Source organism: Melanostigma gelatinosum (genome assembly GCF_949748355.1).
Source record: "Melanostigma gelatinosum genome assembly, chromosome: 13".
Taxonomy (NCBI): Eukaryota; Metazoa; Chordata; class Actinopteri; order Perciformes; family Zoarcidae; genus Melanostigma; species Melanostigma gelatinosum.
This window is the reverse complement of record NC_136646.1, coordinates 11480544-11495261: the sequence shown is the minus strand read 5'-3', so window position 1 is coordinate 11495261 and position 14718 is coordinate 11480544. Positions and strand designations below refer to the sequence as shown.

The window sequence follows — 14718 nt, the reverse complement described above, 5'->3', positions numbered from 1 at the left end:
TATTAAATCATCAGCCCCTGGCGACTTCATTTCAAATATTTAGTATTTTTTCTAAAACTAAATAAGCGACTGAGTTAAAGTTCAGTTTAAAAAAAAAATTTTACTCGTCTTCCTTGTGAACGACACCGGCCTCAGCAGTCTAGTGCCTTTCTGAGCTTAACAGTATTTTAAGTGATAGCTTCAGATCTGTGTTTATTTGCTCAGGCAGTAAAATGGCCTACTAAAGAGGCCTGTTTGGGTCCTCCGCCGGGGATACTTAACCCAAATTGAACCTCAGCTTGAATCCAATTCTGCTAATGGCTTGACAGCACGGCTCGGCTAAACTAGCACAGCCGCTTCTCAACAAAGACTCTTTGGCGAGAGGAATAATGTGGCCTCAGCCTCCTTTTTCCTCATTCAGAGAAGTGACATTCATAATGCAACAGAGAGATGCTCCTCAGTGATCTGTGATTGTGCGGAGTTTGTCTTCATGCAGTTTCTTTCCCAGCTCCCACGACACAGCCGATGCTAATGAATACTAACAAATGACGCCAGAGGGTAATTTTGACCTTCTTTAAGCACAGCCCTTTATACATTACTGGGTTGCTGTCAAGATATGCTTCACTTGCTCCGCTTGATACAAGTGATAGAGAGAGACGGAGAGCTGGATTGAGAGCGTAGAATCAGATAAGAGCGTCTCATCAAAGAAGGGAATTAACAGAGGAGTCAGTGTTCTCGAGGCTTTGTTTTTTTCTCTCATTTAATTTTATTCTTTCACAGCTTGACCTCTTTCTTCTTTTGGTATGTTTTACAACAGCTCATTACCAGAGGAGAAAGGGATGGATAGATGGATGGGTGGAGGGGGGTGGTGGTGTGGGAGGGAATGCAGGAAGGGAACAGTGCCAGGCAGGAGTGAAATCGACAGAGAGAAAAGAGACAGAAAAATGGAAAAGAGGGGAAGTGAGAGGAAGAAGTTGAAGTCAGAAATATGGAAGGACATTAGGGTCTTCCTTTATTAATCTCTATTCTCTTTAAATATCTACTTTATGCTTTAAAATGTGAGGTTTATTCCTGCAGGCATGTTTTATATCTATACATGAACAGCAACAAGAACGGTTTGTATAAAAAAGGGGTAAAATAAATAGGATGAATATAGCTGCGGGGTCATTTGAAGAGGAGCGAGGCACACCACAGCTTACTTCCTTTAGTGCCGCATTGCATTTCTAGCGAAGACATCCGGGGGGGGAGTGTATGTAGTAGGAGTCGGCTGCAGTCTTGTTGGCTGGGAGTCAGGCTGGGGTGGTGAGTCAGGCTGGGGTGGTGAGGCCTGGGTGCAGGGGAGGAAGGGGGGGCCAGCGGGTAGCGGGATGTAGCGGTGGCTGCGAGGTGATCTTGGAGTGCTAGTCAGTCACACTGGGTGACTATTTATTCTTTCACCATGGCAGCAAACTCTGCAAGACAGGAAGAAAAACAACACATTTGTTTGGATTAGATATTTTCACTTTATATTTTTTAAAAAAATGTACAGTAAAAATGGTGTCCACGTTAGGTCAGGTCTCAAAAGTTACTGATGCTTTGAAAAATGCTAATAGTAATACATAGAGTGAACAATTTGTAGTTAGGGACTGTACACAATGAGGCGGAAAAGTGGGTCAAAAAATGGGAGTTATGCATTATTTACTTTTTGATTTGTTTTCAATGTGCACCATGCATCATTAATGTTTTGTCATAATCAGGGCTTTTAATCTCTAGTAGATAGTAGGACTAAAATGTTTTGAGAAACAGTCAAATTGGGATACAATATGTAACATTTTCTTTTCACTCGCAGTCACAGTCACGTTCACTTGATTGTGATCTATGATAAATTTAAACCTTTCACTCGCAGTCACAGTCACGTTCACTTGATTGTGATCTATGATAAATTTAAACCTATCATGAAGAGTTAAACCTTTAATGTAATGCATGCCGGGCACAACCCGACCAGTCCTACTAATGGGTGAAGTGAAAGCATTAAAACGCTGCTGCCCCATTAGCTCATTCAGTGACGGTGGTGATGAGTGTTTATTGGTTCACAAATGGAGAGCAGCTGCGATGAAGAGGATGCACCACTTGTTATTTTTACCATAATTTTCACTCCTAATGTTTGACCCCTCCCAACCCCGGCCATTTGTGGATAGTCCCTTAATGGGTCGACTCATGCTATCGTGTATGTGTGTGTATGTGTGTGTTCTCTCCACAATCCTTTTGCTTGGTGTCCGTTTGTGTGACCTGGTGACGCTCCCACTAATACAACAATGGTTACCATCGACTCCAATCTTGCCGTCACCATCCTTGTCGGCTGCTCTTAAAAATTCTTTGGTTTCTTTGTCTGTCAGGTCCCGGCCATCTTTGGCGAAACCCTGCAGGACGAATCTAAGCAGGGACAGAAAAGCAGAAAGGATACATGTCCCAGAACACGTGTTGCATCCTTTGGGTTTATATGTGTGTGCGTGTCTCACTTGAGCTCCTCCTCCTCTATGAAGCCGCTGTTGTCGGCGTCCAGCACCAAGAAGACCTTCTTCACTTCGTCAAAAGACTTGGCCTTCAGACCGACCATCTCGAAGAACTTCTTATGGTCAAAGGAGCCAGCAACTGCACACACACACACACACACACACAGATGCAAAATGTCAATACTTTACAAACATTTCACAAAAAATATTGACTTTTTGCATTGAAAGGGTTTTAATGTTAGTCATACAAAAACACAGATTTTCAATTGGATATCAAAATGCTTGAAATGACAAAACATGATTTCTCCAATGTGCAATTTAAATAGACACTGTTGGCCATGACATAAACCCATATGGTTGTTATAGTACCTAAGAGAGTCATGTATGTCTTTGTTCTATAACAATAAGGACATTGTATAAAGAAGAAATTATTATGGGAATACAGTTTGGGGCTAAAAACAAACACTTCGAGAAACAGCTGCCATTGGCCAGATCTGGAAATTACTTTTACCTGCAAATGCATCGAGAGATTTCTTGATGTCATCAGCGTTGAGAATGCTGCTCATTGCCATCTCAGCTGTTGAAGAAAATTGAGATGAGAATAAAAAGACAAGAGGAGAGGGCGACAGAGAAGGAAGAGAAGGACAGAGGTTAAAAACAAGGTCGATAGAGAGCAGAGAGAGAACTCAAGAGACTTTCTCCTGTTACACTGGTGACACTGTAGAAATGGAGCAGGGAACCAGGACATGTGGCAAGTGACAGACTGACTCAGTGCCTGTCGAAGAGGAGTGACAAAGGGAGAGATATTGTCGAAAGGGGAAGATATACTGGAGCAGGACGGAGTTGAGAGCAGGAGGGGGAGGAGGTTTGGTTGTGGTGCTATGGGACTTGTGTCAAAATGAAGATATGACGGAACCAGAACAACCAGGGTGGTGTCCTTGTCGGTGTCTTAATCTGTCTGATATCAATGAGCTGTTAAAGATGAAAGCAGGGCACAGAGTCAGCTGTGTCTGAAATACCATAGGAGAATCCAGTTTGTCAGCCCGGTCCAGGGGGAGAACCGTCTTGTACCTCACACTATGAAAGGTGAACCCGGCACGAAGCGGCCCTTTGGCTTTTTACTCCGTGCGTGTGACCGAACCCGATCGCTGCATATGAAGTTGTCACCTTCCCCCCCCCGACTTTGACCGACGCCCTCCTCTCCTCTGTTGCTACTTGACGCTGAACACAGAGATGGACAAACACAAAGAGAATCTACGGAGGTGCTGAGGAGGAGTGAGCGACATGTGGATTGGAGGATGCGGTGCTCTGATTTCACTTCGCTGATTGCGGTCTGGCAAACCTCAATCGGGATTTGCTTGGGGCACACGTTATTTCAAGTACGCTGTTCGACAGATGATTGACATTTCACTCAGACTTCCACACAAACCTCACCGGCACCAAACTGAGCACACACACAACTTGTTGAGCAGTCAGCCGTGTCTGCTTTCAGCAACAACAAAAAACCTTTTTCTTGGAAGTCAAATTTTGCTCAAACTAAACATGCAAAGAGAGACATCTTCATATAAAAATCTTGCTTCTTGGTCCAGCTTCCCGGCTCAATGGACTTTTTCCAGACTAAAATCTCTTGTTGACAAGACTAGAACTCCGGATCTAAAGCGTGACTACTACTACTGAAGCATCAAGTCCTTTCAACAAACTCTGACTTAAATTTGGCCGCCATTTTCCTCAGAATGGGTTTTTCCCCTCAGATATTTTAGTGTAGAACAAAGTGATACACTGACAGACATTGCCATCCCCAGAGCCATGAAGCATGGCTAAAAACCCGCACTTGTGAGATGTGGTCTGGCTTTTCAAGGCTATTGGGATCCTGTGTAGGAGAACGTACTGTAAACCCCTGAGCTCTGAGCCATAGAAATAGAATAGGAGTAGAACAGACATTGAATTGTTCTCTTCGCTCAATAGACTAGAACCAAAAAAATAAATGGCAATTGGTTGTTAGTTGTTGCGGTGACAACACAGGTCAGTGGGGCTTTAAAGGGTTGACGCAACTCGCCGGGAAGAGAGCGGACGCAGCTTCGGAGACGGATGGCTGGTTAGTTAGCTACGTAGCTTGACCTTCTACGTAGTGAGAAGGAGGAGGGACCGTTCGACCCAGTGCTGCCGCTGGCCAGCAGCTGTTCGGTTCATTTCCTGTAACCAATGGAGCATTAAAGCACGGTGGAATTAGCATGTTAGCTAGCTAGTTTGCTGATTCCATCATCAGCCTTAAAATATGGTGGAACGAGCAGTTTGTAATTCCACCCTGCGTTGCCCGCCGCTCTGTCCATCCTGCTACGTTGATATGAATGGGAATGTCCAATTCTATTTCTCTGTCCTAAGCTTACTGCAGTTTATCTGCAGTGGACCCTAGAGCTCTTGGACAAAAATACAAAAAACAAACCTTTTTGTTGGTGAGGGCAGCTTACTAGATAATAAATGAAACATCTTTCAACCTTTCATCTCTGGTGTTGATGCGAAGCAAGGTGGACTGAAATGTCTCATAGAAAGGTCACAGTAATGGCAGGGTATCAGCATCACCATCATCACCATCACTATGCTCCCTGTGTGCGGCCTATAATGCTGAGCTGGCCAATATCATCATCATCGCCCTGTCCTCAGTGGAAATACAGTCTGAGTTGCCTGTACATTTCCCTGTGTTTTGCTGCATCACGCCTCAAGCAGTCCAACGGTTGTAATAACATCTGCTTCGTAGTCTGCAACACTGTGGATTTATGAGGCTAATAATCACAGAAACATAATGCTATTCATGTGGGTTACATTCTAGAACTGTAAAATATTTACCACAGTGTGGGGAAATCAACCGCAATTAAGAGATAACCTAGAGGATGGTAAATATGTTACATTCAAATTAAATGTACCCTGGCTAGATCTTTAAGTGTTTTTGATATTAGCTACCAACAGCGAAATGCAGTGTTTCTATTAGAAGTAGTTCAATGTTCTCTTCCATTGGTGTCACACTCCACTTCAGTGATGTTCGAGCTTCTTGGTGTTATCTAGTTCAGTAACATACTGCTGCACACACAGATCAATACTGAACACTGCTTAACTTGTGTGGCCACACATCCAATCTTTTACCACTATAAAAGCACAACCTCCTTCTCTGACCTTTACCACAAAGGTGTCCGCGGGGAAAATAGACAATTCGCCGTGAAATGAGGAGGATGAGATTGATTTACTGAGATATCTCAGTGTAGTGTGCTGCCAGTGGAACTGTCCAACGTACACCACATTGATTTATTTACAGGAAATTAAGTATAAAGGCCAATTGCGTTTGCGCTGAGGCTTGTCTCTGAAGATTCTTGATCTCAGTCAGTTTTACCTTCTTCAATGGTTCAGCTAGTCCACCTGCTAAATTCAGCGTCATGTTTCATTCAGTAGAACTCTGATTTAACATATCGGCAGTCACAAACATAACGTTTACTCACTTTACATGGAGCTAAAATTCATACTGAAGTCTGTTAAATCATGGCCGAATGAATCAGTGTCTGTTTAAGATCGAGTAGATGTTTACCAGTAAGCTTGGCTTCATTCAATTTAGCAATACCCCCCCCCCCCCCCGACAGAGGGGACTGTTGAACACTTTATTTACCTCATTGTCATGCATTTAAAATGTTAATTAACTTTAATAAACAAAAAGACTTTTCACAATTCACTTAGTGTGATAAATTTGTCTTCACAAAGCAGAATTCTGATTTAATGAAATCACGTGTTATAAAGATTGCGAAGTCGTGCTGACTGCTGGTGTTTCGAGATGTATGTAGAGGAGTAATGTTACAAATCTTAAGTTTCTTTAACTGAGTCAACAGAAGAGCTGTTAAAGTTAAATATATATGAGTTTTACAAAGTCATATGCTATGATTTAGGAGTGACACAGGGACACGGGGACCCCAGATCTGTTAAATTGAGCAATATGTTAATGTTTTCTAGCAGTCACTGGACTCCAAAAACCCCAGTGTGTGTTTTTGGAGCAATGGGGTCAGCCCCCTCATGTGTGTGTGTATGTGTTACTGGTTGTATGTGAGGCGTGAGATCTGTTCACACTGATGTCAGATGTGGGTCATTTCAAGCCATGTAACGTGAACGTAGCCCAAACTCACAAGGGAGGAAGGGTGCTAACGAGGTACAGATGACAGCAGGTCTAATGAGGGACAGGTGAGAACAATCAGGGAGGGCAATTAATCACACAGGCGGGAAAACACACAAAGACAGGAAGTGAAGTGCTCTGCAACGAGAGAGGAGGTGGGTATCAAAATTAGACAGGAAACATTGAACTGCGTGGGTTGATTGTGTCAACATGGGTATGTTTGTATATTTCAGAGGATGCTCAACAAACATACAGAACCTTTATGTAAACTATCTATTTGATTGGTAAGAGTTGTGGTTCTTGTTTATTATGATATTTAATCAAGTTCAATGTTAAATTCCTCAAAGGTTTGTTTACATGACTATAGATGCACTGCGTCCTTTTATAAAAAATATTGCTGTGAATGTTTTTACAGCCACAGATAATTTCATCTTCAAAGATTATTTCATAAATTTGAGCTGTGAAGATGATTCAAATAATGTTCTTTTCATAATCAGACTCGACCAAGGTTGAAGTCTGCTGCGCTGCACCGCTGATATGATGAATTTATTGTGTACAGTCGTTGTCTCCAAGAACCATCTAGAATGTTTCGACGTGAATTGTACTGGATGACATTGCTTGTTTTTCCTTCGCTCTTTACTGCACTGACTTCTGCAGTCTTGAAAGCCTGTCCCTGAGGTGTGTTGTGTACTTCTACTTTAAACTCACAAGAAATCAACATTTTCATTGCTGAAGCAGAAAGCTGCAGGCTGTAAGATGCCTGCTCAGAAGTCTCAATACAAAAGGGGAAAAAAAGAATAAAACAAAGCTTGAGCTGACACAAACGTCTGGTCAAATTGGTTTTTATTAGTATTACAACAGCAAGGAAATATCTGACCATGGAACTGCCGTTTTAGAGGGGTCATGTATGTGCTTCATAGTGTGTGGAGAGAAAAAAAGGGAAGTAAGCGAACAATGCGTGACATGAAAATGGAGTTTTAAAGGTTTCTGCAGGATACTGATCTCCTTCATGAGGCCTGTGAATGTACAGTATGTGAAAGTGGGGTTTCCTTTGTGGGAAGTCCCGTCGCCCTGACGGCCTCATAGGTGTGGGAAACCTAACCTAAGCATGCTGGGCTGCCAACTTGTGCGTGTGTGTGCGCGCCAAGCAGGCTAGGACGGAGAGATGGAAGGCTTAAAGAAGAATGTACTTTCATTTCAAGAAATCCGAGCCCCTTGTGTTCATTCGACTGTTGTGTGTCTGTTTGTGGGGGAGAAAGGAGAAAAATAATGCTTCCTCAGTATCGTATCAGTTTGTGAACTAGAAGTGAACTCTTGTCCTCTACACGAATAGGCTTTGGAGGTATTGTGTGTGTTTTTCTCCCTGGTATGCTGCTGCGTCAGTGTACTGCAATGAGGCGTTTAACAATGAGCATTGTGTTGTGGCTCGTACACCACTGGAGCTTTTATGCCGCTTTAAGTTTAAGTTGAGGTCACCAATATTAGAATGTCTTTGTGATGAATGGCTGGATAAGAACGGCTGTTCCTCTGTATGTGTCTTTGGCGGCTAATATAAAAACACTTTGATACAATATTTAGAGATATGACAGGATTCAGATTATTACAATATTGGTGGTCTCCATCAGAAATAGGCCTCCGTGACTAATGGAGTTGATAGAGAAGTTCGAAATGACTCAAATCAAAATTGTTCCCAGAAGCAAGCACATTTGGATATTATTACAAATAAAATTGAGAATATTTAAATGCATTATGGTGACACTGACATATTGCCTATTTATCTAAATTCACATAAGATGACATGTTTCGATGAAGAGACTATTTTGCTACTTTGCACCATTAATCTGAATACAACTTAAAAAGGTCATATACATGACATTTGACCTCTGCATTTTACCCATCCTTAGTATTTTTAGGAGCAGTGGGAGGGCATTCAGAGCCAGGAATCAAACCCCGCTCTCGCCACTGAGCCGCAGCCACCACATCAAAGGATCCCCAGTGACTTTCTTCCTCCATGAAAGCTTTTTATCTGAATTGCTACTAATCTGCACAGTTGATCTTCAAATAAACCCGATGGTTGAATGTAGCGAGAGCTACCTTTTCAGTGTGCACTACATTGTCTATTGATTTTGTAGGGCTGTTGATAAAGTACAATGGTGTTCATTCAAAAGCAAACACACACACACAGCAAGGAGGATTTGATAAAAGTACTACAGAGGCCTGAGGATCATCACCACTGTCCAATCCTCTGGCAGGTACAGAACAGGATTAACTGCACAGTTAGAGCGCGTGTGTCTGCACAGTACTTAATTGCCTTCCTGATTGACTGAATGTAAATTAGGTAGTATAGGCTTTATTTGTGTTGCAATTTTCTTTTTCTGGCACCTCTCCGTCACATGATCATAGTTACATGGTTGTAATAAACTGGAACTTTTTATGTATTTTGGTATTGCCAAACGAAAAACACTCTGTTGCTAATATTTCGTGTCAAAACTATTCATACTGGCAGCGAAGCAAATTTGCATTTACACTTTTTCAACAAAAGGCTGGAATAGATTCAGGCAGGCAGAGGACCAACTACCGGGATCTTACTGACCCAGAGCAGTGTCTGGCAGTCTGTCTGAGGTAAATGGTTGTACAGCCTAAGCCACGGTAAGATATCTAGTCGAGTTCCTTCTGGTAGTTCCTCCTTATGCAAAGTTTATGTCTGGGGGTTTTTAATTGTGCATGTGCTTTTTTGCCGTGCAATATTCTCGTTTGGTGCGAATTAATCACGCACACAAAAAAATAAATGCCCCGTTATGTAAAGGCCTTAAGAGTCTACAGCCATGGTGAACTCTGTGTTCTCACAGCAGTGCTAGTTGCTAACAATGACGATGCTAAGATTCTGCAGGTATTTAGCATGTTAGCACACTAACATTGTATTTTCTTAAGATGAAGCTGATGGGAATGTCATTAGTTTTGAATATATTTGGTCATAAACAAAAGTACTGGACAAAAAACTAAATTTGACCTGTTGGTGGCACTATAGAGCAAAAGTCAGGATCACCAAAGTTATATCAGTTCATCCTCAGGAGAACATGACTGTCTGTAGAAAATGGGAATCCATCAATTGTTTATGCAAGGAGCCTTGCCATGGCTACTCACTCCCACTTAACATAATGTAGGCACCCCTACGATTAATAATAACTAATAAGATCACAAAACACATCAGCTTTGCGATGAAAGCAGCGCGCAGACTCGATATGCATTTGCATAAATGATTACAAAACAAATTAAAGATGTAAATTCCATTTAATCTGCCATTAAAAGCAACAGCGTCGAGTTTTTAAAAAAGCATACATATTTCATCGTGACACAAACAAAATATTTTGCGTCCTCATTAATTAACTGAGACCGCATGCACTTAAGGGTCGTATGAATATTCATCGCATCTAATGCTGTACGAGTACACGCAGGATTTTTTTTAAATCTCTGTGATCAGCCGTTGAATCAGAAATTAATTCTCAAGAGGAGCTTCATGCCTTTCACTACATCAGCATTTTGACAAAGTTGCACTTTCCCGGAGCACGGGGTGGAGACTGCATTCAATCTCATGAGGTGTAATTCAAATTTGACCTTGAACAATATCGCAAAGCAAGCCCTGCAACTAAATGGTCTCTTATTTCAGCAGCAAACGGCTGCTAACAGAAAGTTATTACCTGGTTGATTTACTGTCTATCTAAAGCTTTAACGCTCAAAATAATATCTGAGATACATCTTCGTCTTACCAGGTCGCGTGATGGTTGAGGTGGGAAGAAGGGCCAGATAGGTGCAGGAGGGACGTCCAGTGAAAAGGTCAGAGGCTCTGCTCTCTCTGTTTTATACGTATGTTCTCCGACTATTTTGGGATGAAAAATGGGCGTCCAGTTCAGCACGGGGTCAGTGATGTTCGGCTGCTCAGGCCGGCCCCGTATCGCTTTCCTCACTGCACTCGTGCTAATCAAACATTACTATTAATAATCATCAATCTCCGGCTCTCATGCCAGCAACACTTCTTTTCTTATGCTCGCCCCTCCCTTTCTCCAACACTCCCTCCTGCCTTTTCTCCTCACCTCCCACCCGAGGGACACTCCCTCTGTCCTCCAATCCCCTCTGATCCGTTTCTCCTCCCTTCTCTCAAACTTCTCATTTTCACTTTTAATTCCCATTAACCACCTCCTCCTCTACGGCATTCAGAATCGTCAGTGACACATTATGAAGCCCAGACCTCCTCTACCTTTATCACTAGTGTTTTTACAGTATTTCTCAATTGCTAAAACACTAAAACCCATTGGCTGAACAAAGTTCTCAGTTGCCTGAACTCATTTAGCTAATTGTGCAGTCTGTTGTCAATACCTTAAACTGTGTCGCATGGTAAAACACAATTTGCAGATCTCACTTAGACTTTTCAGCAAAACTCTAAACACATTCTCAGTCTCAAAACACATTCTGCACTCTAATGCACATGTCATCCATACTGGTAAACACAAGTGGCAACAATCAAACACAAATAGGGAACACATGTCATTGATGAAACACAATCACTCAAAATTGATTTCACTTGTATCAAATGATGTGACACAACCAATATAAGCCAGTTTAGAGAGCAAACAGGTGGTTGAAGGTGGGAAGGAGAAAGTCTGAGAGTGGATAGAAGAAACAATGTGAGAGGACGAGGAAGAGGAGGGCAAGGAAGAGGAAGACAAAGAGTGGAAATATCTGATGAAATTCGAGCAACAGTCATAGACCATGTTATAGTCCACGGACTGACAATGAGGGAAGCAGGACTTAGAGTGCACCCCAATTTGAGCCGATTTTCTGTGTCCACCATAGTAAGGACATTCAGAGAAGAGAACAGGTACAGTATGCTACTGTATTTTTGTAATTGCAAATTGACTGTACGACACTATATGCAGCTGTTTCAATAGACATTTGTAAAGTTCATCACTGTATGTATTGTACTGCATGACTATATTTTGGAACTGCACATCTACTTTTTGTAGAACTGCAAGGCTGCCACATGCAGGTGGAAGGAGAGCTATATTCACTCAGGAGCAAGAGACCGTTATAGTGGGCATGGTCCTTCAAGATCATTTACCGTAATACGACTCAGAGAAATCCAGGAACGAGTGATACAAGACAACACACACTTCCAGGGAATCGACAGTGTACAATAAACAAATTGTATGGCCTTGAACATGGTGCTTTCTATTTGTTACATCACAGTACTGACTGCTCAATAGATTTTGACTGGTTGCAGGTTCATATCAACAAAGAACAAGAATTACAGCATCACAGACAAAGGACACGTTTGTGAGATGCAGGGTACAGTACTGTAAAAATAGGGGTACAAGGAGGAGGAAGAACAAAAGAAATTGCAAAGAGCAAAGCACAGTAGTCATTTCTGATTAATTTTGAGTTACTGTAATAGAACATGTTTTCGTTCATATGAAATTAGTTTTGAGATTAAAAATCTACTTCTCCCTGAGAACTATATGTTTTGAACAATGTGCTTTCTATTTATTGGTGTATTGTTTACTGACTGATTGATGGTGTATATTATTTTGATCACTTTGTTTATGATATGATTAGTGTTTGATTTTGAGCACAGGTAAAACTGTTTTGATGTGAAAGTTTCATTTTGCAAGAGGATTCAGAGGTTTTGTAAATAGTGCTTGAAGATGAGGTTTTGTGTTTACAGTTTTGAGAGAATGGGTGACCGTTTCAAGAAATGTGTCTTAGCAATTGAGAAAAACTAATATCTTACCCGTATCTAATATATTAGATTTTACATGAGAATTTACAGTATCGGTGCCGACACAAAAGCGGTGAAAATGGTTGGAAGTGATGGAGCCATCCACGTTTGTATTTATATAATTACATTTTTTTACATTACATGTTCACTAAGCCATTCCACTCTTGTATGTCATACATGCAGTTTACAGTGAAAACGAGGGAACATTTCCCTCTCTCAATTCTTCATACTCTTTGAAACTCTGGGTCCTTACTTTCAAGATGTCAACAGCTGAAATGCCAATTGCTGCTGGTGGATTTTATCAGCAGTAGCTTGTGTGACTAAGATCAACCGAGATCCAGAGAAACTCCATGGTCCATTATGCAGGACGTATGGTGACTGCAGAGAGAAAAAGAATCTGCTCTTCATTGCTAACCTACACGATAAAACACTTTGACATTGCCAGGCTATACATCCCTCTGGGACAGTGCAGCACTCCTCCCTGAGGTTCACTTATAGACGTGAAGTGATTATAGATCGCAGCAAACATCAGCTGTTTCCACCGGCGGTGTTACAGAAGAGCCTCTCACGCTGACCTTTGGGAAGGGTTGGGTTGGGAGAGGCGGATGCGAGACTTAAGGGCTACTGTCCCGTACGTGAAAGCCATAAACAAGTTGTCTTGGGAGACATGGCTTTATATTGACTCTCTGTGTCGGTGCTGGGAATGTTTGTGTGGCCTTGGACTGCGGGGAATGGCGTGAGCCATTACAATAGGAACTGGGTGTTCTCCGCTGTGGAGCGACTTTCAACAACGGGATCATCTCAATTACTGTCACGGTATTAATTCATGAGACGGCTATCAATTTTGTGACTGACGTTTTATTGATGTTGGATGGTTTTTTTGTTCTCCAGAGGCTCGTATATGCCAGGGACTGTCCCCACCAGTCAAGATGAGTCATTTGATCAAACTACTTTAAATGATTAATGCTGACAAAGACCATTTTAATGGTGTTTGGCTTCTCTCAGGTATCTGGACAACAAAACCTTATTTTGTATCACATGGGTCGATCTGCATAGCTCTATGAAACTATTTACTCTCTTTCTCGTTTTCTTTGTCTCTTTCTGTCCTCTGCATTCCCTTTGGCACAACTGTGCAGGGACATCACTCCCAGTCCAATTCACAAACCTTCCCCTCAAAGTCCTAAATCTTTTTAACCATTAGATGCCCCCCTCTCTCTCTTTTATCTCGTACTTCATTTTGGTGCAGCCTTGTGACAAGTTCTCTCAGCTCCTTCTATTTCTGTACATCTATTTGCTGCTAGACTCCTTTAAATGAATCGGAGGGGGTCGCCTTGATCCCACGATGTGCCAGGGTGCGTGTTGCAGCTCTCTTTGGGATCAGCAGGGGGGACAGGAGGAAGGAGGGAATGAGAGGAGAATACTGACAAGCAAAGCCGGCAGGGAGATAGAAGTGGATGGTGAAAGAGGAGGAATGAAAAGAGGGAAGGCAAAGGAGAAATTAAAAGGGAAATGCAGACAGAGCAAAAAGAGAGGGTTGAGGCCAGTGAAGTGGCAGAGGGCGAGAGGAATGCCGGTGTTAGATGACTCGTGGAGGGCAGGGGAGAGAGAGAAAGCCGAATGACAGAAAATAAGGAAGAGAAATTCACATCATGGGGAAGGCTTTACCTCACCCAAAACCTGCATAGCTACGGCCTGACTAAGAAAACCATCAGGGGTTGCTGCCGGAGACGAAATCGAAACTTTTATTTGTTTTACACTATTCTCTTATCAATGGCAACATGGAACACAAGACACAAAAGAGCATCAGAACAGTTGTCCCACTGCTTCAGATGATCGGACTATCCCAAAATACTTTACATCGGAAACAAAGGTAACAACTAGACCTAAGTTACATATTTGTTGAGTTGTGTACTTACAAACCCAGAGACCGATAAGTAACCCATAGTTTATTCAAGGTAACGGTGCGTTTCATTTGGTCGCCCTGCAATGGGGTCACATTCTCTTTGCACATGAGTCAGTGTTGTGGTTGTCTTCCAGAAGTTGACAAAAGTGAACGTACCATCTCAAGAATCATCCTACAATGTTGTTGTCATCTGTCTAGTACCGTCTTTGTAGATGATATTCTTGTAGGTATGACGAGCCACTATCCTGCTCTGCAGATGCTCAATTCTATTTCCTCCATTCTATATTCTGCTATTATTGGAGTTCTTTGACAATCATGTTAATGCATCATAAGAATTAAGGTTAATTATCATGTGGAATAGATTGTCGCATCGCAGGCCTTTTTTTTTGGAATCCTGAACAGAATTACTAAACAAGCTCAACAA

At 42.0% G+C, this 14718-nt stretch overlaps 1 protein-coding gene across 2 annotated transcripts in view; it reads right to left on the bottom strand.

Annotated features, from left to right (window-relative positions):
- Positions 1 to 762: 762 nt before the first annotated feature.
- Positions 763 to 14718, bottom strand: part of pvalb6 (parvalbumin 6) — a 35286-nt gene continuing 21330 nt past the window's right edge. Inside the window, exons 1-5 of one of the 2 annotated variants that reach the window (XM_079281090.1) lie at positions 10386 to 10440; positions 2983 to 3048; positions 2478 to 2610; positions 2282 to 2391; positions 763 to 1430 (exon numbers count right to left, since the gene is read on the bottom strand). In XM_079281090.1, the coding sequence (XP_079137216.1) occupies positions 1405 to 1430; positions 2282 to 2391; positions 2478 to 2610; positions 2983 to 3043 (330 nt within the window). In that variant the 5' untranslated portion in view covers positions 3044 to 3048; positions 10386 to 10440 and the 3' untranslated portion in view covers positions 763 to 1404. Of the gene's footprint in view, positions 1431 to 2281; positions 2392 to 2477; positions 2611 to 2982; positions 3049 to 10385; positions 10441 to 14718 lie in introns of those variants that run through there. The other variant, XM_079281089.1, reaches the window with a different exon arrangement.